Consider the following 26,265-nt stretch of genomic DNA (forward strand, 5'->3'; position numbering starts at 1 on the left):
GTTGCCCCTCATATACTCATTTAATAATACAATGTATATTGGTATACTTCAGTGAGGGTGTGCTACCACTGGACACTGTTTTAGCAGAATTTATGGACAGAAAGGCATGTCACTTTGTGGTGCACCTTGAGAATTTTAATTAAAATGTAACCTTTATTGATATCTGGTTAAAATGTAGCGAAGTAAAAGACACAAAACATAAAAACATACACAAGTTTTTTTTTAAAAAGGATAAAAGTATCCTTGCAACGTGGGACCCCACACCCCTTATAACAATTCTTCACTAGAATAGTGATATGTATGCTGTCTAATCACATATGCAATATATGCATCAATTCTGGTATGTGGCGGAGTAGTGAACTAATGGATTCCCTATAGTTTACTCGGGATCGATCCCTACCTGTCAGTCAGGTCAGATGTGGATTTTAATAATCTCTCAGAGAGGAATCTGGCACGTTTGAGAGTATCAGCAGCGTAAGTATATCAGCTCCGTGATTATCAGTATATCAACAGTGTAAGTATATCAGCTCTGTGATTATCGCCTGTATACTAGCGGTGCCCGGCTTATACCTGCTGGGTATTATGTGTACAAGGTAGTCAGGTTATAGCACCTATTACAAATATCTTGTGCATGCAGGCCGTATCTCCGATTCCCGTGTGCACTGGAGTTTGGGGCGCTCCACGAAGACACGCCGTCTCACACTGTGCACAAACGAGAAGCAGTGGTGATACGCTAGCATGCGCTCTGTCGCGCCTCACAGCCAATGGGCTTATAGTTCACGGACTACTCGCTAACACACCTTTTAAGCTAGACAGATCAAAATTTTGTACATTTCAATGGGGAAGGGGGGTGGGGATAGCCCACGAAGTGTACGGTCCATATATTATAACAATAATAGAGCTTTAAGAGAGGAGGAAGCCTGTGTGCAGCCTCCTCTGTACGGGCCCCCTCCTCTCTCCTGGCCGCACTAGAGGGTCCAGACTCTACTGCGCATGTGCATAAATGGTATATTGCACCCATTATAAATTTGCCACTCTCATCATTGGTTTTGTATCTGTATCACCTTCTGGTTTTGGATCTGTATTTGGTTTTGCCCAAACCGTCATTGTTGACTATAAACATTGCGGCATATTACAAGTGTACACAGCACCCCACATATTACCCCAAGTGCATTACACAAAATCAGAGCTGCTGGGAAACATTCTCTACCAGCCTAGAGCCAAACAGTTAATTGCTGTAGGCATGCTAATTGCTGGATGGCTGATAGGAGGAGAGACACCACAAGGAAGTTATGATTTTTTTTTACATAAGTAGAAGTGCCAGTTCATTGCTTTGCCTTTACGACAGCCTTGCTCAGGGGGACAGTGGGAGGAGTGGGAGCAGTGGAGGTGGGAGGTCACAGATGCTGCAGGAAACATCTGGGGGCACCACTCCTAGATGATTTAACAAAAATATTTAGCTGCAAATAGGCAGGTATTTACAAAGGATTGTATAAAATACTGGCACAAATGAGCATCAAAATATAAAGTTGAACATGTTGCAACGTATACAGGGGTTTTTAAACCTACTGTACAAATGCAGTGTCTTTGCTTTCTGTTAAACATAAGTACTTCTTTTCCAAAGGGCTCAAACTATTGAGGCCAGGGATGGCCAAACTTTGGCCATCCAGCTGTTATGAAACTACACATCCCAGCATGTTTTGCCATAGTTCTAGCTTTCCCTAATAGCAAAACTGTGGCAAGGCATGATGGGACTTGTAATTTCACAACAGCTGGGGAGCCGTAGTTTGGACATGCCTGATTTAGGCCATTAGCCCAGTGATTCCCAAACTGGGGTGCCTTGGGACAATTTCAGGGGTGCTTCAGGTTGGTTGTCTAGGACCAATTCAATTTATTTATGGTCAATGTCAGGTGTCCTCAAACTATTTTGCTCTGGGACCCCATACAATAAAATAATTACAGGACCCCAGCAAGTTTTCAGCAGACAGCAAATATGGCAGCATTGGGGAGGCACAAAATATTGTGAGGAGTCTAAAATAACAGACAATTAAACAGATTCTCCTTGAATCACTGACCACCTAACTGAACCTAAGGATGGCATAAAAACGCAATCTACTTAATTTTAAAGATGAGCTGGTTCGGATCCTAGAGATATGAACCCCTGAACTTACCTTATCCGAGGCCGGATCCAAGGAGTTCGCCGGGTCCCGCCATCTTCCCGCGTCCAAAACAAGGCTGAAATGTCATCATCCTGCGTCAGATACGGATCTCTATAACAGTTCCGGCTCCGGCGCCATCTTCATTCGGCAAGTGGAAGTCAGACAGCATGGATGTGTCTGTACATGGGGGCTGCAAGGGGGGGGGACACACACTAAAGGAGGCTAAAGGGGCTGCTGGAGGGGGGACAAAGTAAAGGGGGAACTACTGAATGGCCAGGGTCAAATCACTAAGGGGGATCTACTGAGCAGCAAGGTACACCTACTAAGGGGGAAATACTGAGCAGCCAGGGAACAACTACTCTGGGAGAACTACTGTGGAATAAACTAAGGGGGAACTTTTAAGGGTACTATTTTGTGCACTACTAGGTGGGCTGCTATATGGGACTACTGTGGGGGACAAGTAGCTCTCTGAAAAAAAAAGATTTTTATTTTTACTGCAGGGCTGCCCAGTGTCCCCTATCAGTCCAGCTGTGCTGCCCAGTGTCCCATATTAGTCCAGGGGTGCCCGCATGCGTGCTGTATAATACCAGGGGTGCCCCCATGTGTCCTGTATCAGTCCTGGGGTGCCCGCATGTGTGCCGTATAATTCCAGGGGTGCCCAGTGTCCCGTATCAGTCCAGGGGTGTCCAACATGTGTGCCAAATAATTCCAGGGGTGCCCAGTGTCCCGTATCAGTCCATTTTTTAATTGAAATTAAAAAAAGGGTGTTGGGGTTTTTTTTTTTTTTTTCAAAAAATTCTGACACTCTAGGGTACCTTTATTTAAAAACATTAGGTAACCACTGCCTTAAGTGGCATACACAGGATGAGATGTGTGCTAAGTGCAGCCGGGGAGGTGGTTGCGAACAGTGTGATGCTGTGCAATGTATTGCAGCAGTGTGGTTGGGAGCAGTGCAGTGAGACTGGTATTGTGGGGATGCAGCTGGTGTGCTGCCAGCATGACCTCTGACCATGTTACATGTACATGATGCAGAGCTGCACAGCTGGGGGCCGGGAGCAGCTGGGCAGCATCTGAACAAGTGCTCAGATGCTGCCCAGCATTAGACTGCGCAGTCTAATCCCGAAATGCAGGAAATGGAAACTCCAATCCTGGGATTTAACTCCTTACAATTTTAAGGGCCAAATCACAGGATCCCATCGATCACTATCCCGGGATTTGTCAGGATTGTGCTTAATTTCTAAGTGATCTGGAGAGATAGGCTAAGAAAATAGGCAACAATTGCACCAAGGTAATGCCCCATTAGACTTTTTGCAAATAATATATAAACCTATTTTCAGGTATGCTAGCATTCTGATAGTTTAGAAGGGTACATTTATTCTGATCTGTAACTACAGATATACAGTGAAATGTCCACTTCTAGTTTCAGGGAATGATGTTACTTCTACATGTTTATAAATGAATAACTGTATTGCAAGGTAGCTGATGTGTACATTTGTAATCTGTAATGAAAATGTACTAATTCTGTGGTATGTTCTTTAGAATTTTTTTTTTTTTTTTATTATGATATTTATATATACATACCCTCCAACAGTACCGAATTTGCCGGTACAGTACCGTTTTTTAACGGTCTGTACCGGCAAATTCAACCTGTACCGAATGTACCGGTTTTTAAGAATTGACAGCCGGGAAGAGAGCGCTGTCTGTGCGCGCTGTCCGGCTGCATGTAGTAGTCCGTAGCAGCATCGATCCAATTAGTTACATTATAGTAAGCAGCAGCCTGATGACCGTGCCGAGTCTGGACGGCCGCGAGCCAATAGGAGCTCGCGGTCCGGCAGCCAATCAGAAGCAGCTGCTGGATCACAAGCTCCTATTGGCTTGTGACCTTCCAGCGGCAGGAGCAGTGGCGACCTCTCCCCCAGCAGCAGCGCGCACCTCCTCGCTGAAAGGTATGCACGGCAGTGTGGCTGATGGCTGCAGCTCCCCTACACTGACTGGCTAAACTGCCGTCAATCACTTCTGCAAGGTCGCTGATTGCCCGTGCCGCCGCGTCCTTGCAGTCCCTCCCCGCAGGCGGCTGTGTGTGTGAGAGCAGCAGCAGCAGCCGGAGAGTCTCCCTGTACTGCAGCATCGAGTAGGGACTGCACCCTGATTAGAGAGGATAATTCTAAATCAGCAAACTGTTCATCAAAAGGATCAGAAAGGGGGTGTGGCCACGCCCCTTCACCCGTGACCACGCCTCTTTTCTGAAGTTGTACCGATTTCTGCATTTGAAATGTTGGAGGGTATGTATATAGTATAGTGCTCCCTGTATACATACAGTTCTGGATTATATAACTGTTATATACTGTAAGCTTCAATTTCAGCAGATAAGGAGGATTTGCAAGTCCTTGTACAGTATGTAATTCACCCATTATAAATGCAGGAAAGAGACATTTACTAGGTGACGACGGATATATCTGCAGTGACACATTTAGAAGCAAATAATATAATCCAATAATGACAATTATCTATTTTATGCCAAGTTGTTACCACTGAAAGCAGGAGGAGCCATCACTCTGCACAAACACTGGGAGAGTATAAAATGGGTGTAGTGATATGGCCATCCACAGATATTTGCTTTGGTATTCATCTTACCCTGTAACCAACAAGCTCAGTCATGAAGATCACCATAGCTTTCCTGCTCTTGGGCGCCTGCCTTGGTAAGACTTAAAGTATACTCTAAGAATATGAATTTTGTGTCAAGATACAATTTCATAACATTTCATATACAAGTGTTATTACCATTTATAGTGGATGTGTTATAGTACAGTAAGTAATTATGGAAAACACAACTGCATAGAACAATAGATTCACTTTGATCACAGTGTTATGATCCCATTCATTGCTGTCTTCCTATAATATTCACATAAATTAGCAGGTCACTGTCTCCCAAAAGATCAGCACATTCCTAGCTTGAAACACTCTGTGCTTCTAGATATAGTTGCATGTGTGATAACTCCATATATAGTAAGGATGACATGTCTTAAAATGCATATAGGTACCCAGGAGATTATAGGCATATGATGCCATACTGAATATTCTTATTATAAGATACTGAAGGTTGTGTTATAGACTTGTATACATTTCATGCTGTGTATAGATAAATGCCTTCACAGAAGGTAACTGAGACTCTCATGGAAAGCAGGACTTTTATTATGGATGAATGGTATACTAATTTCATGCAAAATACTTATATGTTATAATGCCTTCACGGAGGGCAGTGGAAACTTTCATAGAAAAGAAACATTTAAGTTATAATTCTGCAAGTGAAAGGAGAATACAGACTATAAGGGAACACCCCTTACAGCCAGCCAAGTGGACCATTCCAAACAGTCTGCTCTATGGCAGAATCTGGTGGACTGTACCATTCTCCCTGCACTAGAGGGGGGAGTTTTTCCCCGATTTTGTGAACAGTCAAGAACTAGTTAATAAAGTTGGGGAGTCAAAGAGAGGAAAAAAAGAGAGCAGGAGCTGTTAAACGGTTTTGGTAGTTCCCTGAGGGAGATGGCAGAGCTACACAGCAGGCAAGATGGAGAGCAGTGCTGACAGGGAAAGTCTGAGGAAAAGTGGAGAAGCAGATCTGCGCAGCATAGTAGAAGAGGAAAGCAGTGCTGAAGGATAATACTTACCAGAGGGGAGTGGTGAGCAAATCCATCCCCCGAGTCCCATATTAGATAGAAAAAGGAGGCAGTTCCCTGAGGTAATCTGCAGGAGTGGAGCTTCAGCCAGGCAGGGAGTGCACGCAGTTCCTGGATGGGAGGTTCAGGAGGCTGGTCTCTTAGTCATAAGAGGCGGCAACAGAGCTGAGTAAATGCTGAGACTTGCATGACAAAACGAGTGGGGAGTGGTGAGTGCTGCCCAGCCCCCTCAGTATATCCTATAGCTACACAGAGAAGTCCAGTCTGAGGGAGACTGACAGATAGTAAAAACGTCTTTCAGCAGCAGCATTACAGAGAGGGACACAGTGCCAGTGTAATAAGGATTAAGTGCACATTAAACATTGCTCAGATCTTCAGCAGAGGTTGAGACCAGTAACCCAGCACATAAAGAGACACTAGCTATTTAGTGCAAGCAGTAAAGTAATTATAATACAGTCCAACAGTGGAAAGCTACAGGGAAGTTACATCTGCTGCAGCAGAGAGAAAAGGAAAGACATCAGTTACACTGCAGTGACAGGGATCCTTACCTAACCCATGACATACCTAGTTTCCAAGAGAAGACTATAATAATTTCAACTACAGGACATTCAGAAGCTTTATATACAAGGCAGCTTAATAAGGAGCTATACCAGTTTATCTAAAGCTATACTCAAGAAAGTACTGTATTTTAGGAGTTAAAACTTCCATCTAATAGTAAATATTTGACAGACGCCTAAAGTATTTATTTTTATTTCTTCTATTTCTGTGGATTACAAATACTTTCTAAAGGAAAGCTACCTCTGCCATTATTGAACGACTCACCTTACAGGACTCAGGTGAGGACGTTAGTGACTCAGTGGTAACAGGATTTGGTCAGTGAGTAAACTCTGCAGAAGATACAAAGTGCTTAATTGTATCCTACAAAGACTAGTGTACACTTGGGGGATTTATACATTTTTGCGTAAAAATACTAAAGTGATTTTTATATTTAAACCTATGCATGTTATGTTGATGTGATACATTGTAATTGTATTGAACTGTTTGAATTGTATTAGCTCCGTATATATATTTCATTAGTACCTCAAATAACTTGTTTATTTTGTAACAAGCAGGTGGGATTAGTTATGTCATAACCTCTCCAGTCTTAGAGAGAGAGTGGGAGTATCGAATTGAGGACAGATCCTTGCTGTTCCAGAACAATAAAATCTTCCAATTATTTTGTGATTACTTGAATTGTATCTATTGCATACTATATTGCACTTGAAATGAAATAATAAATTGTTGAATACTGACAAGAGTTGTGTACGAGCCTAAGAAGGGAAACCTGCAAAGAAAGGAAAATCATATACTTACCCGTGATAGATTTCACATTTGGCGTGTCACGAACAGGATACGTACATTAAAAGCGGAGAAAACCTAACTCAGCGTCACTCAAAATGTCTCAAGACAATAGTCAAGAAAAGATGCTTGGCAACGAGGACCAAGGAAATGCAAGGGATAGAATAAGTACAATGGCACGTAAACCGGCAGTGATAACTATGCCCTATTACTTGGGGGCGCCATGGCTTCCCACTTATACTGGAGATATGAGGACGACTGAAACCAATGCGTTCCGCGACTTCAGGGAACAAATCGAGACCATGTTCCAAGTATATAGGTTAGATGAAGACCAACAAGTGGAGATCCTTTTGGCTCAGCTGAAGGGGTTTGCAAAAAGGGAAGTGAAGTCGTGGCCGGAAAGCCAAAAGAAATCGGCAAAGGACATACTGAACAAATTGGCAAAAGTGTTCGATGAGAAGACTCTATCAGAACTTAAAACACAGTTTTATTCCAGAAAACAGCAACCGCATGAAACGCTTCGAGAATATGCTGTAGTATTACAGGAGGCATTACGAGATATAAAGTTGTGTGCCCCAAGAGAACCGATTGAAGAAGATGAGACGTTAACCAATCAATTCCTCGATGGAATCTACGACGCGAATATGAAAGGACAAGTAAAAATGTTGCATCGACAAGAATCACCTATAAGCTTTGCAGACTTCAAGGACTTGATAACAAGGGTGTTAGGTGATAAGCCCAAAAAAGGAACTACCCTCGGATCCGTTGAAACCATTTTTCAGCAAGTTCAATCTGCTGCCTTTAAAGACCCCATCAAAGAAATGAAAGAACAAATTGCTGAATTGACACAAGGCATGACTGATCTTTGTCGAGAATTGAGAACACTGAAAGAGACGCAGACACCACAGAGACCCTGGCAGATGGAGAGAGATCCTTGTTACGGAGATGATGGGAGAAACGCTTTATGGAGCTCTAGACGACTTCCTAGAGATACATTCGATGAACAAGGAAGACCCATCTGCAGGCATTACCAAAGGAGCAGGCATATTGAGCGAAATTGCCGCAGTACGGAACATTTAAACAGAACTCCCGAGGTCCGGGACCAACCGTCGGGGGAATCTTCAGTAGAAGGTCCCACATCGCAAGAATGGATACCAAAATTCATTGGGTGTTGCCCTACCATTGAAATCAAAGTGAAAGGAGTCAGCATACCAGCATTGTTGGATACCGGGTCACAAGTGACTACGATTCGATGGGATGAGTTCATTAAGCATTGGAGGAAAGAAAGTATCATAGCCACACCACCGGCCGAGTTGAATTTGTTAGCCAGTAATGGACAATGTATCGAGTGTTGCGGATACTTTGAAGCTGAGATCGAAATAGGACAAGCTCATCTCCTCAATCAAGGATGTTTAATTACGGCTGTTAAAGACCAATGGTTACCGCCCATAATTATTGGAATGAATGTCCTAAGAAATTGCCCGGAAGAACTAATCTCGACACTGACGCAAGAACTGTTCAACCGACCTCAGACTGTGTGACGTTTAATGCAATACACCGTCTATGACCGAAGAAGCCAGGCAGGGAAGAGAGTGCTGGCTACACAAGTACAAGGAACTGTCAAGTGGTTTAATGTCCGGAAGAGGTATGGCTTCATCAACAGGAATGACACAAAAGATGACGTCTTTGTCCATCAGACGGCCATAAAGAGAAACAACCCACAGAAATTTCTGCGCAGTGTTGGAGAGGGTGAGACGGTTGAATTTGATGTGGTAGAAGGAGAGAAGGGTGCTGAGGCAGCCAACGTGACGGGCCCTGGCTGTGTACCAGTTAAAGGAAGCCGGTTTGCTCCCAACAGACGTCAGTTCCGCAGATGGTCTTACCAGCCAAAAGTAGAGGATGCTGCTGAATCTGGTGGAGAAGGCATAAGTACAGACCAAGCAAGTGAAGGGGAGAGAGTGGAAGAAGTGTTCCCTCAGCAGAGACCCATGCAGTGCAGAAGTCCACCGCCATTCTTCCACAGACAACCTTTTGGTAGGGGAAACGGAGCAGCAAATCAGGAGCTTGACACCCTCCCCAAGGGGACGGAAGTGATACAGACCGATGGGGTGAACGAACACGAGCATCAGCATGAACTGGCCGAGAAAGCAGTGGAAGAAAGGGTGGAGACAGCCCAACACCCACAAGGGACAAGTTATGGCCAGAACGCAAATGCTGCATCGTTCCGAGTGGGAGACAGAGTTTGGAAGCTGGATGACAATCGGAGTAACGACTTAGATCCCTTCTGGGAATCTGAACCCTACGTAATTGTTCACCTTTCGGCTACAGACACTGGGGTGTATGGAATAAGAAGAGATGGAGATGACCACCAAGTTCTTAAGATGGTACACAGAAACCAACTTGAGCCATGCCAGGACTGTACAGAAGAAGACGCAATACCACAAGTCCCCTACCATCCTATGGAAGACCCACTATATCTTCAGCGCCTTAGGGAAATACTCCTCGCAGAGAAAAGAAGAGAGGCCGAGGAACGTGGCCTATTCCTCCACAAAGATGGTGCAGAGGAGATGTCCAGCAGACTCATTAGAAGTACCCAAGGGGTGAAACCCCTCAGATTCAGAGACAGATCATAAATGCTTAAAGTAAAGAAAAGTTTATGAAAAAACTGTAAATACTCTTGATTCTAAGGCATGTAATGTGTTGCAGTGTTCGATGTGTATGTATATATATATATATATATATGTAGTATGTACGATGTTTTAAAATGTATAAAGTACATTGCCTGAGGACATGCAATGCTTTACCAGGGAAAAATGTGATAACTCCATATATAGTAAGGATGACATGTCTTAAAATGCATATAGGTACCCAGGAGATTATAGGCATATGATGCCATACTGAATATTCTTATTATAAGATACTGAAGGTTGTGTTATAGACTTGTATACATTTCATGCTGTGTATAGATAAATGCCTTCACAGAAGGTAACTGAGACTCTCATGGAAAGCAGGACTTTTATTATGGATGAATGGTATACTAATTTCATGCAAAATACTTATATGTTATAATGCCTTCACGGAGGGCAGTGGAAACTTTCATAGAAAAGAAACATTTAAGTTATAATTCTGCAAGTGAAAGGAGAATACAGACTATAAGGGAACACCCCTTACAGCCAGCCAAGTGGACCATTCCAAACAGTCTGCTCTATGGCAGAATCTGGTGGACTGTACCATTCTCCCTGCACTAGAGGGGGGAGTTTTTCCCCGATTTTGTGAACAGTCAAGAACTAGTTAATAAAGTTGGGGAGTCAAAGAGAGGAAAAAAAGAGAGCAGGAGCTGTTAAACGGTTTTGGTAGTTCCCTGAGGGAGATGGCAGAGCTACACAGCAGGCAAGATGGAGAGCAGTGCTGACAGGGAAAGTCTGAGGAAAAGTGGAGAAGCAGATCTGCGCAGCATAGTAGAAGAGGAAAGCAGTGCTGAAGGATAATACTTACCAGAGGGGAGTGGTGAGCAAATCCATCCCCCGAGTCCCATATTAGATAGAAAAAGGAGGCAGTTCCCTGAGGTAATCTGCAGGAGTGGAGCTTCAGCCAGGCAGGGAGTGCACGCAGTTCCTGGATGGGAGGTTCAGGAGGCTGGTCTCTTAGTCATAAGAGGCGGCAACAGAGCTGAGTAAATGCTGAGACTTGCATGACAAAACGAGTGGGGAGTGGTGAGTGCTGCCCAGCCCCCTCAGTATATCCTATAGCTACACAGAGAAGTCCAGTCTGAGGGAGACTGACAGATAGTAAAAACGTCTTTCAGCAGCAGCATTACAGAGAGGGACACAGTGCCAGTGTAATAAGGGTTAAGTGCACATTAAACATTGCTCAGATCTTCAGCAGAGGTTGAGACCAGTAACCCAGCACATAAAGAGACACTAGCTATTTAGTGCAAGCAGTAAAGTAATTATAATACAGTCCAACAGTGGAAAGCTACAGGGAAGTTACATCTGCTGCAGCAGAGAGAAAAGGAAAGACATCAGTTACACTGCAGTGACAGGGATCCTTACCTAACCCATGACATACCTAGTTTCCAAGAGAAGACTATAATAATTTCAACTACAGGACATTCAGAAGCTTTATATACAAGGCAGCTTAATAAGGAGCTATACCAGTTTATCTAAAGCTATACTCAAGAAAGTACTGTATTTTAGGAGTTAAAACTTCCATCTAATAGTAAATATTTGACAGACGCCTAAAGTATTTATTTTTATTTCTTCTATTTCTGTGGATTACAAATACTTTCTAAAGGAAAGCTACCTCTGCCATTATTGAACGACTCACCTTACAGGACTCAGGTGAGGACGTTAGTGACTCAGTGGTAACAGGATTTGGTCAGTGAGTAAACTCTGCAGAAGATACAAAGTGCTTAATTGTATCCTACAAAGACTAGTGTACACTTGGGGGATTTATACATTTTTGCGTAAAAATACTAAAGTGATTTTTATATTTAAACCTATGCATGTTATGTTGATGTGATACATTGTAATTGTATTGAACTGTTTGAATTGTATTAGCTCCGTATATATATTTCATTAGTACCTCAAATAACTTGTTTATTTTGTAGCAAGCAGGTGGGATTAGTTATGTCATAACCTCTCCAGTCTTAGGGCCTTATTTTGGTTCATTCTTTCTGACAAAATCCTTCTTAGATGGACAAAACCATGTGCACTGCAGGGGGGGCAGATGTACCATGTGCAGAGAGAATTAGATTTGGGTGAGTAATTTTGTTTCTGTGCAGGGTAAATACTGGCTGCTTTATTTTTACACTGCAATATAGATCTCACTTTGAAGTAAAACCCCACCCAAATCGAATTCTCTCTGCACATGTTACATCTGCCCCACCTGCAGTGCACATGGTTTTGTCCATCTAAGAAGGATTTTGTCAGAAAGAATGAACCAAAATAAGGCCCTTAGAGAGAGAGTGGGAGTATCGAATTGAGGACAGATCCTTGCTGTTCCAGAACAATAAAATCTTCCAATTATTTTGTGATTACTTGAATTGTATCTATTGCATACTATATTGCACTTGAAATGAAATAATAAATTGTTGAATACTGACAAGAGTTGTGTACGAGCCTAAGAAGGGAAACCTGCAAAGAAAGGAAAATCATATACTTACCCGTGATAGATTTCACACATGTTTGCCATCAGAACTTGTAGAAATAGTGAAGCATGTACTGAAAAAGGCATATCGGGCCAGATGCACTAAGCTTCAAAAGTGATAAAATGGAGAGTGATCAACAACCAACCTATCAGCTTGACTGACATTTTTCAAAGGCAGTCTGTGACATGGCAGGTAGGAGCTGATTGGCTGGCTGTTGATTATTCTCCATTTTATCACTTTTGAAACTTAGTGCATCTGGCCCATTGACAGGTGTATGAACAGTTGAACAGTTGAAAGACTCTCAGGAACTATTCAATTTCTTTCAGATATATGTCCCAGAAACAAAGACTTTTACAGCAGTTAATAGCCACTTGGTTCATCTAGTCCAGGAATGTCCAAACTATGTCCCTCCAGCTGTTGTGAATCTACAATTCCCATCATGCATTGCCAGGCATGCTGGGATGTGTAGCTTCACAGTTTGGACATGCCTGATCTAGTCAGTCCTTTTTCTATGCCAAGTTTATTATAGAAATAATGTAATAAAAAAAATAATAAAGAATATTGTTTTGACAGTTATTAATATTTATAATATTAATATATTTAAAAGTTATTCATATTTATAATATAAACTACCCCAAAAGTTAAACTGAATATAAGTCTGAGTATTTTCCATTTAAAAATGAAGCAAGAATTAAAGATCAAGGCTATAATACATATAGCGGGTGTTCAATTACCCCCAATGTTTCACTGTTTTTTTTTTTTCATGCTATCCACTTATATACCTGGATTAAAAATCACATTTTCTCCAGAAAACATAGAAATTCAGTGGAACTTATGTCTTTTCAGCAGCAGCAGGCCCGTTTTCTCCGGAATACGGGGCTGTTTTCTGTGTTTTTGCTTCAGCGGATCTCTCTGGGCGAGATGTGCTAAGGGGGAAATGTGGTAAAACCCCTGTTTTACTGCATTTTCCTATGTACTATTACCCTGCCGCACTGATATCGCCGGGCAGGGTATCGCCACCTTTGGGTGGCGATACCCTATAGAAGCCTATGGGCTTCTTTTCGCTGCCCACCGCCTCCGCCGCAACCCCACCGACCCCCCCCCCCCCCTTGGCCTACCTTCTTACAGGTCCTCCTGGACCCCGGAAGGTAAGCCCTTCCTCCCCCTAGTAACGCAGCCAAACGTCCTTCAGCCACGCTGAGCTGTCCCGGCTGCAGAAGAGAAGCAGGCGGCTGGGAGGTGATAGAGACTCCCCGCAGACCACAGTACAGGTATCGTGGGGGGCCTCCGTCATCGCACCGCGATGCCAGCCGCATATGTTAGTACATATGCGCTTGCATCGCGGCGGGGGCATGGCGAAGGGCGGCGATGTATATTAATACATCCCACCCTCAGTAAGCCGATCAGGAGGCGGAGCCTCCAGCGTGCAAAAAGAAATTGGCCCACTTGGCCATTGGCCCCTCTGGCATTTGCCAGAAGTGCCAGATGGCCAGTCCGGCCCTGGCCCCCGTCCAACCAATTACCTGCAATCAGTGAACATAGGCAATTGGATACCACCTATTGAGCAGATACAGTATGTAGTGCTGCTGATAGTCATCATCATTATTGCTTTTCAATTTTGTTGCTGTTATATTAGCAAGTTCTCCCTGTTAATGTACATGTTCAGCCTACCCATACCCGCAAAAGGAGTAACAAGTCAATAGCTTGGAAAAAAACGTTCTAACCATGCATGTGTAAGCAAGTTTGTGCAGTTTTTAAATAATATAATATACATAGAAAGAGAATATAAATGAGCACCTTTGTGAATATATTGGTATTCTAAGTGTCAACAAGGTATTCTATCCAACATCCTCTTCATATTGATGGCTTTAACAGAGCTGGAGATTAAGATTGAATCCAAAAAGTGCTCTGAACCTTGTCAAATACACCTTACAGAGACTAATAGTATAACTAACATGTGTCTGATCTTGCAGTTTCCACCAACGCACAAGGCAAGGGCAAAAGACAAATGACGGTAAATGGCTATAGACCTATTTTCAGGCTTTTTTGTAAATTTGCATGTCTTAGAGTAATAGTTGCCAATTAAGTTTTGCATAAATGAAAGATCTAATTAAACAACTGTTTATGCCACTGACCATAAGAAGTTCAGTCCAAAAATGTAACTTGGTTTTCCCCTGACTTTTTGCTCTCCTGCAGGAATCAGAAGCACTTTCTCATGGTCGTATAATGTCGGTAATAGTGCTGACAAAAGTGAATACATTGAAGGTAACGTGTAGCATGCAAAATTGCGTTTTGTATAGACTGGTCATGGACAGCAACCTTCTCCTTCTGTACATATGTCTAATGTTTACATAAAGAGAGCATGTTTGATGTGGAGAATTGAAATCAATGGTCTAGGCTTTTGCTATCTGAGATGGGTTTATTAACATGACAACGTTTCCAGCATTGTCTAACCTAGAACTTCTATCATGCCTTGAGTACTTTTTAATACATAATCCATCGTCTACTCTTCCCTGTAAGACATTATTTAATGAATCGACAGTATGAATACAGACCAGCTGTTGTAGCTAAAGGAAAGAAAATAAATTCTGTAATAGAATATGTTACTTTATGATCGGATAATCCATCACTTATTTAAATTTTAATTATTTGATTATCATTGATCGCTATTGTTACAAAAGCACAATGCAAGGGTACACTGTCTACTGGCACTGACATTTCATGTACTCCTGTTTGTGGCTAAGAGCCGGATAATGAGATGTATGTTAACCCAATGGTTTAGTACATCTCCAATGATTGGACCAGTTTAGTGTATGTGCAGATTGAGCCTGCACACAGTGGTACTGAGAGGAGGGGCAGATAATAATTAAGTGGCTTGTTGAAGGGACCAGCATGGGCATGAGTCCCCACTCCCATCTCACCCTCCTCTTTGACCCTGCCTCTAGCATGTGCTGGGCTGCAGTAGGGGCAGGGAGACTGTCTTCTCTGCCTGCAAGGGGGTTGGCAATCTCACTGATCCCTCTCCCTGAATCTGAGGGCTCAATTTGTTGAGGGTAATTTTAAAAGGGGGCATGGCCAAGCCTCTGTGATTAGGTCACGCCCTTGATTTTTACCAGGGCCCTGCCTGCACAATCATACACACCTCCTCCAAGCGCCCAGGTGGGGATGGGGAGTGTGTGGCACCCGGCAGCAGTCTACAAAACTGGAGCTTCTAGTCCCCATTTTGCAGGCATTCCAAGGTCAGGGCCTGCATCTTCTGAAGCAGTGTGAACAGCACGGCGATCCTGAATAACCTGATAGCCAATATTCACATGAGCGATCCGATGCTACATCTTTGGATTTGGCATCGGATCACATATAATTGCGATAGTTATATTTATACGACACCTGCATTCGTATAAGTTAGCAGTAGTAGCTGCTATGTCAGGAACACTAGCTAGCAACCTGGCGAATGACATGTCAAAAATAATAGTACAAATTTTACCATTGCATGTGCTTATTATATCTCCATGTATTTTTTCTCTGTAGAACTGCCAGCAGTGTAATGATGTTGAAAGGTACTGTTTGCAAAAAGCCATAATGGAAGATCTCTGCATCTCTATGGTAAACCTGTTTAACTTTCTATCATACTGTATCATGACAAATATTTAACAAATGCATTTATTACATTTAAATATATAAAAACTATGCTGCCATTATTTATTAATATAACATTTACGTTTTAGAGAATGTTGTCATATGACATGGGATGCACTGCCTGGGAACTTCTTGGAAATGTGGTAAGATTTTATATTTTAGCTTATTATTTTTTAATAAGACTTGTAAGAATTGTCTTCAGCTATGAATATTCTGTACTTGATCCAATTGGCCGGATGTAATGTAGTACAAGTCCCGAGGCCGTGTGGGATGCTGGCCAACCTAGGAGGTTTTTGTTTTTTTAAAGGAGCAGTCATGGTAAATGACTGCCCCTTTAAAAAAACATCTGAGTCCGACCAGCATTTTGCATGGCAGTCAGACTGACACAGCAATGAGTCCAGCCCAGTGAGTCCAGATGAATTTGAAAACATTTTTATAAAGAACACTCAATATAATAATGTAACAGTCATTTACATAAAACTACCCAATCAGGTACTTGCCATACATGCCTACTTTTCAGTGCTTCTATCTGAGGGCGGTGCTTATACAATAAAGGAATTAAGCCCTGTCCCCTCCCTGAACTTCCGTAAAAGTCAGTATTCATCACTGTGGCCTACGGTGGCGGGTGGGGTGGGGGAGATTCCAGGAGTCTGTGGAAGATGCGGGGTGCTTGCCCACCTTTCGGGAAGGCAGACCCGATTTTCTGGAGCCTCCCGGTCATTCCGGAAGGCAGGAAAGTATGGTACTTGCTCTCATATCTCATACAGCTTCTTTTTTGGTAGGTCTTTGTGGGACTTTTGCTCATAAGCCTTTAAACAAATAATAGCAATTCTGCAAATCACCAGATTTTAACATACTGTAGTGAGACTAATCTCTGAATCAATCTCTGGAAAGATGCACAAAGATAAATAAATACATTTATTCATTGGTGAAATAAATGTACACAGATTTTGCACAAGATCAAACATCAGAATTTGTGAAAATACTCAGGGGAATGTTTACTAAATGTCATTTCTCATTTACTTTTCGATCCATTTACAGTATATCGATTTTGGGCTTCCAGTGATAGAACACACATTTACTCACATTTAGAAATTAATATAAAAAAAATAATCAGTAATTGTGTGTTTTAGCCTAACATCGATTTTAATTGAGCTGAAATTGATAGAAATCGCTAAAAATGGACCAAAATTTACCTTTTATAGTAACTATACCCTAATCTCTATATTCCCTGTCACATGACATACTCCACATACAGTATGTTCATTCATTTTGTCAGAAGCTGAATACATACTGGTAAGTTTTTGTAAGGGATTCAATTCCCAGAGCCTCCAATGAAAATCCACACAAATATACAAATTCAACACAAATACGAATTCATATCCTATGAAAATCAACACTTTTTCATCACTAAAGTGCAAACTCACACAGTATTAGCTGCTTTCTGGCTACAAAGGTAAAGGTTGGCTAACTTTTGGGTTGCAATGTCTGTGTGAGATGTCACAGCTGCCACGGACTTCCCTCAATGGTCTGCATTGTTCAGTCCGCACCCCTGCAATGGTACATCAGCACCCACCATCGCTGGTAGCGATGCAACTACAGTTAAAGTGCTTGCATGCAGTGGCGTGTGCATATATGCGTAGATCATTGAAAATAACAGATTAGGGGCCAGATTCTCTAAGCTTTAAAAGTGATGAAATGGAGAGTGATAAACAGCCAGCCAATCAGCTCCTACCTGCCATGTCACAGACTGTGTTTGAAAAATGTGAGGTAGGATCTGATTGGTTGGTTAGTTATCACTCTCCATTTTATCACTTTTGAAGCTTAGAGAATCTAGCTCTAGGGCTTTTGAGATCTGCGGACCTTGTTGATTCAGGCCCATAGTGTCTTGGCCAGTACTTAAATTCATAACCTTAGCACTGTGAGGCAGTAAAGCTAACAAAGACAACAACCACACCACATACTGTGTTAACTAAAAAAATACACTGAGACATGGATGGGGGGGGGGGGGGGGGGGGGGGGAGAGTATCTTTATTTGTTATCCAAATTGAAATGAATAAAATTAAAAAAATGGTGAGAACAATAGATGGCCACACATGACACTCAAGGTAGTCAACCCCCCTCCCAATGACACAAATGAAGACCAGCCACAAAGCTCTTCCCCCTTTAGCATAATATAACCCAAGGAACCTGTATTATTATCTTCTCTTTTGGCAGGGGGAAATGACCCACCCTCTACATTTAATTCCCTGTCATGCATACAAAGTCACTGTTTTCAGTCTTAACTATTTGCTCGAAGTTTTGCAAATGATTAATGACTGAATCATAGCCTGCAGGTGAGTGTGTCTGGAAAAGGCTCTGATAATACATTACATTATAAAACAAATGTGTGAATAATGTTTTGAAAGTCGTCAGAAAAATGTATTTCAATATTATATATGTTATGATAATCTCACTGGAGTGTCGGTTAACTGATACAATACCAACCCTCACTTTATTTTTACCCCTAATCTCTAGATGGTACCTGCAGTGCTAGGCTTCACCTCTAACAGCCACATTAGAAATTGCGAATTAGATCCACCCTAACTTCGGTGCCGTCAGGGAACAAGGCACTAGTGGGGACTTAGGGAAGACAAGAGGAACACTGACTAAGACTCAACTTGAATCTCAGAAGCTTGGTATACCAGACAGGCGCTGTTGCAATAATAATTGCACAACATAAACAGATGTGACCCCTTTAATATCAAACAGAAATATAAGTGACCTTGTCACAAAACATAATAATAACAATACATCCCTCAATAATTCCCTATCGCAGCACAGATAGATTATATCATACAAGAGTGGCTTGCATAGTAATTTAATAGCACTGAAAGTGCAACAGTGCACAGGATGGAATAGAGTAAATGCCAAAGCCACAACAGTAGCTATGCACAGGATGATAAGTAATGCATAATATAAAACTGACTGGAAATAGAGGGAGAATCTCTCCCACTACTCAGCATAGGAAGTAGGCAGGGAATAGGCTCAGACTGCTTTCTGACTGCATACAGACTTAGAACCATGGATGGAAGCAGGCTGCATGCATCAGGCCTAGGACATAGGCAGTGACACAGGATTCAGATTGCACACACTGATCAGGCTACTGGAAGCTAGAAGCTGTAAACTAGAAGCTATAACTGGCATTAGGATCGAGGTCTGCTGTATCAAGGGAGCAAGAGCCAACAGGAGTGCTGGAAAGGCATAAGCCTCCTGAAGCACAGATTAACTGCACCTGAGCTGCCCAGACCAAGGTAATGAGCTAATTAAGGAACAACCTTGTGCACAGAGCAAAACACAGGACTGAGTTACAGTAGCACAGACTCACCACAGGCGACCACAACCGAATCCCATACAAGAAATTAAGAACCCACTAATGCTCACAAACATACAACATAAACATACAGTATAAACAGCAATGAGCCACAGCAGTGGCTCATAACAATATAATTACAATGTAGTATATTTTCAGCAAATTATAGATTCCATTTTTAAGTAAGAATCACCATGTTTTGCTATATAGGGTCTTTTTTACTTGTCAAAGCAAAACTAATATGTAAAGTATTTCAACAGTTGCATTGTTTAAAGTTATACCTTACAAAAAAATCTGTTAACATTTTTTTTCAGAAATTTCAGTTTCAAGTTTCAATTTTCATTAATGCAGTGGAGGTAAGCTGTTCTGTTCTGTAATTGTTCACTGTTTTTAATAAAAGCATCAGTTTCAATATTTATGCATACTGTGAGAAAAAAATAGTTAGATAATAAATTTGGCATGATTTTACATACGGGTTATTCAGATTAGTTCGGTCCCCTGTGAGCTCGCATGGGGGACCAATGTTTTGCTTCTGCGCATGTGCAGACACATATCTGTGCATGTGCAGATGCAGGGTATATGCGGCCATGGTGAACAGAGTGTCCGCCGGGCGCATGCACCCAAGACTGTGGTCGGGGGGCATAGGGCAGGGGGCCGGAGGATTCACCCATGGGATTGCCCAGCATTTCATAGGGCAGCGGGCCAGGGGAATCACCCATGGGATTGCCCAGCATTTCATGGGCGTTCCCATGTAAAAGCTGGGCTTTCCCATGGTAATGTGGCCATGATGCGGGTGTGGGGTCGGGCAGCTGACATTAGTTCCTGTGGAGTGTGCATGCAAATCTATGTGACCTGAGAGTCACTTAGATATGCGTACTCATTCCACATCATTCGATGGTTGGCAACCATCAAATAAAGTGGGTATATCCACTACACTACGAATCGATGTTTATGTTAAACATCCATTCGCAGGCCGTGTTAACAGTCCCGGGGTCCGAGTAGGGGTGGCCTGACCGGCATTTGGCGAGCGGTGTCTGGGGGACTCACAAGGCTGCGAATTTGCAGCCTTGCGAGTGAACTAGAATAAGGGCTACATTCTATATGGGATTATACAAAATAAACAGATTTATTTTAAATACACAGACAGACTTTTCTCATGTTAATGTTTCGATGTACTGTTCACAGCTATATTGTTAGCTGCACATATTACTCCAGTTACAATAAAAGCTGGAATTGGTTCAGAACAATAAGGAAACATGCAAAATACACATTAACAATTCCTGGTTTATTCACCCTTTGTGACGCAAGTCTGCGAAGACTTCATATTTCCAGAAGTTTTTTGCATTTGTTCTAGACCAGGCTTGGCCAACCTGTGGCTCTCCAGATGTTGTGAAACTACAAATCCCATCATACCTTGCCACAGTTTTGCTATAAGGGAGTGTTAAAACTGTGGCAAGGCATGCTGGGATTTGTAGTTTCACAACATCTGGAGAGCCACAGGTTGGCCTGTCCTGTTCTAGACCAAGGGCAAGGGCAAACAGATACACAAGAGAGAGAAAACTGGTAGCCCAATTCTGATGGGTTGTTAGAATGCCATTGACAGCAGAGAAGTGAGCTTGGAGTTATCAGAAAAAACATCTATCAAGTGTCTTCATTTTCATTGCAATTTTCTGAGTACAGTCACATAAGGTCCAACAATACTCTTGTAAACTCTTCCTTTCATGCATCAATTAATAACTTCACAGTTACAGTACAGTGAAGTTATCATCTTCACTGCCAGAAGTAAAGTGTGCCTGTTTGCAATGTTATTTTATACAGAAATATTTTTCGGAATTTCCGCTTTCACATAATGGGCCAGACGCACCAAGCTTCAAAAAGGTATAAAATGGTGATCCAATCAGCTCCTAACTGTATTTTTTTTAAAACATGGCCTATAGCATGGCAGTTATGAGCTGATTGGTTTTATCAACCTCTGGGGCATATTTATTAAACTAGATGAAATGATAAAGTGGCTGGTACTTTATCACCAGCCAATGAGCTGTTAACTCAAGTTACAGGTAAGGTTTGAAAATGACAGGAGCAGATTGGCTAGTGATAAAGTACCAGCCACTTTATCACTTCACCAAGCTTAATAAATCTGCCCCTATGTTTTATCACTTCTTGAAGATTTGTACATCTGGCCAAATTAATGGCTTATTATCAGGGCTACATAACACTCCCAGAGTCCCATCTGTCTACTGCTGTTGACACTTTATAATTGAATTTTTACTATACCACTGGGTCTCTGAATGGAGAGATAAGAGGAACAGCGTGATTGCATGAGATTGGAGAGGATCAATCCTCAAGTCTAGGGGTGGTCTTGTAAGACACCTTGTGATTATGTTGTCCAATTATGACTAGGGTTGTGCAGTTAGGAACAAAGAGGCTCCTGTTCCAGCCCACAAGTCCCACAAACCATCTTCCCTCTCTCCCTCTCATGTGGGTATGTTAGCTGGGTTTTTGTCATTAGCCATTTATCAGTGGGAAGGAACAGCAGGTCCCGCTTTGGTTAAGTTGATTAATGCTATGGTTTAAGGGGGAAGATTATAGCCATTATTTCTCTGCTACCATACTTTAATTTAATTGAAATACTCTTAATAAATAGCTAGCAAGCTTTTGTAGAGCCAAATCTACACCTGAGTCTTAATTTACAGTATTGTTTTATTAGTAATGTGTTAGTCATACGATGTATGAGCAGGGCACCCCTCAAATGATTGAAGGTTGTTGCAATGACAATTTTGACTATATGGTCAAAATCGAAAGGAATATTTAACCGTGTGCCCACAGCTTAAGCCTCACTTATTTGAGGCTAAGCACAAGAGGCTTTCGGAGGCTCTGAATGAAGGAGCTTCTTACATGGGTTAAAGGACAAGGACAATACACTAGGACAATTTTTCCCAATTTTATCTGATTTCGGAACAATAAATTAAACTGAAACAAGCAAATTGCAAGTGTTTCAGCTTCTATCTGATGCGCAATCCCGTGTGATCAGTACCTCTAGATTACAAGGGCAGCACTATAGATGTATCGGACCCGCAGTTCGTTCTTGGATCGCATGCAATATATCATATACAAAAGGGACACTTGCAATATATTGCAGGCGATCCTGCCACCTGGCAGCCAGGCGGTTCCCTGGCAGGGTACCTCGAGTTATTCACAAACTTGAGGATTTTGCCAGTAGGTAGATGGCATATACAGTAGGTTGCTCAAGAACAAGTAGCTTCCTCTGTGCCAGCTTAGTCACAAATTTTAAATTACAATACTTTATTCAAATGTCATTACTGCAAGCAATACTTAGAGAAACATATGACATTGAACAGGGGGGTGGGGGTCACAGTTCAGATCTATGCAAATGACTGTGAATGGGTAGCAGATATAAGTGCAAAATGCAATTACATTTCATATATATATATATATATATATATATATATATATATATATATATATATATATATATATTCTGAGTAAGACCTGAATAATTAAATAAGGTTCATCGGGTTGCAACTGTATTTATGTTATTTTTAACATTACCTACTTTAACAATTCGGAAGCTTGAATAAATGAATGTGATTTTTGTTTTTCAGAGTGGACAATATGATTCATTCATTAATATGGTGATAAACAACGGATTGATAGAACACATTGTGCAAATGACGTGTGGTATGATGGTAAGTCTAGATATTAACTAATAACTGTATAATGTTTCAGCTCAGTATTGTCAATACTTATGTCAGTATTGCTAATTCTGAAATGCTGGAACACAAAAGGTGCATGTATATGTCTTTATGTGCATGAGTGTATCAGGGTTGCCTACCCTCCCGGATTGGCAGGAAAATCGGATCCCCCTCCCGGCCCCCCGGAAAGGTGGGCAATCCTCCCGGAATCTGGCACACCCTCCACATCTCCCCGGCAGCTGCCCGGTCGCCTTGTTGAATTACTGCGATCCGTGGCTTTTCGCGAGGAGAGGTGGGGCTAAATAGGCAAATAGCTGAATTTAGCTCCTCCCCTCCTTGAGGCCCCGCAAATCAATGGGAATTCCAGTGCTGGGGGCAGGGGTAGATGACGTCTTCATCCGCCCCTGCACCCCAGATGTGATGCGGTCAGTCTCCTCTCTGGGCTTCTCCCGGAGAGGAGAATTTAAAAGTAGGCAAGAATGGAGTGTATGTCACTACTGGTCACTATAAGATTCATTTTGGAATACAGCAATGAAAAAAACATGCCAAAATCAATGCTGTAGTTATGTAAATTATATATTGTTAGTATAATATATACTGTGTTATGTTTATTTTTGCAGAGTGCACCATTAAAGGCATCCAATGTCGATTTTGCAGAGATTTTGGTTGGAGTGAACAGCATTGTGGTAGGAAAAAACATTTTATTTAAGATGATGAAAGGGCACCTTTCTCTTTTATTACAAATTCCCTAATAACACTTTGTAAGCTTTTCCAGGTTATTTGTAATATTTAACTGTTTATCTCAGTAACAATTTAAAGGCTAAATTAACCTTTTTGGAGTTGAATCTAAGAATATGCAAAATTACCTTAAGGTGTCTATACATGTTTGGGCTCTGTTAGTATCCCCGCCAACCCCTGACTCCGTTGCCTCAGACTGGGGTTGACGGACCTGTGCAGAGCTAGTCTTCACCTTTAACCGCCCTGGCTGTAAGGGCGAATTAGGTCCGCCCAGACTCCGTTGCAGTCAGGTCTTATGTTTTGACAACGCGTCCGTCAAGGCCGGAAGATAGCAAGGGGACAAGCTAACTAAAACCCTGCAAGAGACGGGGAAATCCCAGAAGCCCCAGGGGAGTAACAATACTCAAGAGATGACACACAAATGAAATAGGACACACTGGTGATTAGGATGGAATAGCACACAGTGTGGGCGCAACAATGCACAGGGTTGACCAATAAAGAAATTTAATAAGCTCAATAGAGGATACAGCAGGGTAACCCCTGACTTAGTTGCAGGCAGACTGGAGAACGCTGAGAGAACCTGAAGGCACAGGACCAGACAGGACTGACAGGCAGGATATCCAGGAACCAGGAATGACTCTGGAGATCAGGCACAGCTAAGACCAGGAGACGAAACGCTTCCACAAACAGGCGAGCTGGAACAAGGCAGGAACCAGGTGCTATGACTGACAAGCATGCACACACACAGCATAGGACTATGAGTTAAGACTATGAGACTATAACTGGCAGGGCTGAGCAGGTGAGGATGCCTTATAAAGGCCTCAGGTGATTAGGGCAGCTGTGCAGCATCCAGGCCAGCAGGCTGATGAAAACACTTGTGCATACTTAATACAAATGAATAGGCTGGAATAGCACAGGCTGACCACTGGAGGCCACCAGAGAGTCAATTCCCAAAACAAGCAGAAATTAACCCGTGACAGGCAAGACAGATAGGAGTCATAACTGATGACTCCTAACAATACATTTATTGGGTTTGAACCTTAAAACACACTTTATGCTAGCTTAACTAAAGTAAATCACACTGACGCCATAAAGACTCGGACACCAGATTAGATTTAAAGGTCATATATATTTCTTACGTGGTATGACCCCTCTTCGCAAAAGGCTGCCAATAAACGCCCCATCTTATTCAAAATTAATATGTTGATGACTGAGACGTCCCATCTGACTAAGGCACAACCTAATGATGGGAAGTCTCACCAACCCTTATTTGGCCGGTGTGGACACTCCCATGGAGCAGTGCCCAAATTGTCCCCCTGCAAAGGCTTAAAGTTGTTCTGGAGAGGTGACGGCACTCCTGTCCCTTGTCACCTACTCCCCACTCCCATTAAAATATGTTAGAGGATGCACAGTGCCCCCAGCAAACTAGAACTTTGCACTTACCCTCCCATACTTTGCTGTATAGGCAGACATGCATCTCACAAAAAAGGGGGTATGGTCACACAATTGTACTCATGATTCAAATTATGCCACACAGTAGCAAAATCTAATTCACATTACGTCGCACAAGTTCCCCTGATTCATATTAGATCACATAATAGTGTTCTTATTCACATTACCCTACACAGCAGTGCCCCTTATACACATTACATACCCTCCAACATCTGAACATCTGAAGGGCAGAAATCGGTTTAAAATTCGGAGAAGGGGCATGGCCATAGCCACAGCTAAAGAGGGTGTTGCCATGCCCACTTTCCTATACTTTTAGTGGACATTTGGAGACCCAGAAACCCGGTGCAAAACCTGGTACAAAGCCTTTTTTGGCCATAAAAAAAATGGCACTGTACTGGCCAAAAAGTTACAGTTGGATTGTTTATATCACACAGGCAGAGCTGGATTTAAGGGAGGCACCAAGAATTGTCACTTAATTATATTATCTGCCCCATCCATGGCTGCCGAATGATGAGGTCTGCCTGCTGCTGCCTGCCCACTCAGCACAAGGATAAAGGGCTGGCTGTTAGTCAGCCCTCCCCTGTGTGTCCTGTCAACTGTTCTGTCTCACCATGATTGGATGGATGGGGGTTGCCAATGTTCCAGTGCAAATCGTCACAGTGCAAATGCCTAGGTGTGTGTGATACTCACCGAAGGCATTCCCACAGGGGGTTGCACATGCAAATGCGCAGACCCCCACCATCGAAAATGTGGCCGAATTCAGACCTGACCAAGCGGGTCTGTATCAGCCCTTATATCGTTATGTCATATACTGCAAATAAGACCTATGCAGGTCCACAAAGTACAGTCTGGCAATCAAATGTATCCTTCCAAACAATTGCTAATAGCTGATTTGGCAGAGATTCAAATGTATAGGGCAATGTTTTACATAGTGTGTCAAAAGAGAAGCATCGGTAATTGATCACTCCTAATCATCTAACATACAGAGCGATAGGCATCATTGCTTAGACAGTGATACATTGCAGAGAGTTAAAGTACCAGCTCCTAACTG

The 26,265-nt window shown here is 42.4% G+C and overlaps 1 protein-coding gene across 3 annotated transcripts in view; it reads left to right on the forward strand.

The window, feature by feature from the left end:
• Window positions 1-4,765: 4,765 nt before the first annotated feature.
• Window positions 4,766-26,265, forward strand: part of LOC146074198 (uncharacterized) — a 30,701-nt gene continuing 9,201 nt past the window's right edge. The window contains exons 1-9 of one of the 3 annotated variants that reach the window (XM_083182047.1): window positions 9,951-10,681; window positions 11,468-11,514; window positions 14,297-14,337; window positions 14,520-14,588; window positions 15,852-15,926; window positions 16,049-16,102; window positions 19,626-19,667; window positions 22,935-23,018; window positions 23,645-23,710. In XM_083182047.1, coding sequence (XP_083038173.1) covers window positions 14,332-14,337; window positions 14,520-14,588; window positions 15,852-15,926; window positions 16,049-16,102; window positions 19,626-19,667; window positions 22,935-23,018; window positions 23,645-23,710 — 396 coding nt within the window. In that variant the 5' untranslated portion in view covers window positions 9,951-10,681; window positions 11,468-11,514; window positions 14,297-14,331. Of the gene's footprint in view, window positions 4,859-9,950; window positions 10,682-11,467; window positions 11,515-14,296; window positions 14,338-14,519; window positions 14,589-15,851; window positions 15,927-16,048; window positions 16,103-19,625; window positions 19,668-22,934; window positions 23,019-23,644; window positions 23,711-26,265 lie in introns of those variants that run through there. The other 2 variants (XM_083182046.1, XM_083182048.1) reach the window with 2 other exon arrangements.

Source organism: Crinia signifera, chromosome 4 (assembly GCF_055691185.1).
Source record: "Crinia signifera chromosome 4, ASM5569118v1, whole genome shotgun sequence".
NCBI classification, from domain to species: domain Eukaryota; kingdom Metazoa; phylum Chordata; class Amphibia; order Anura; family Myobatrachidae; genus Crinia; species Crinia signifera.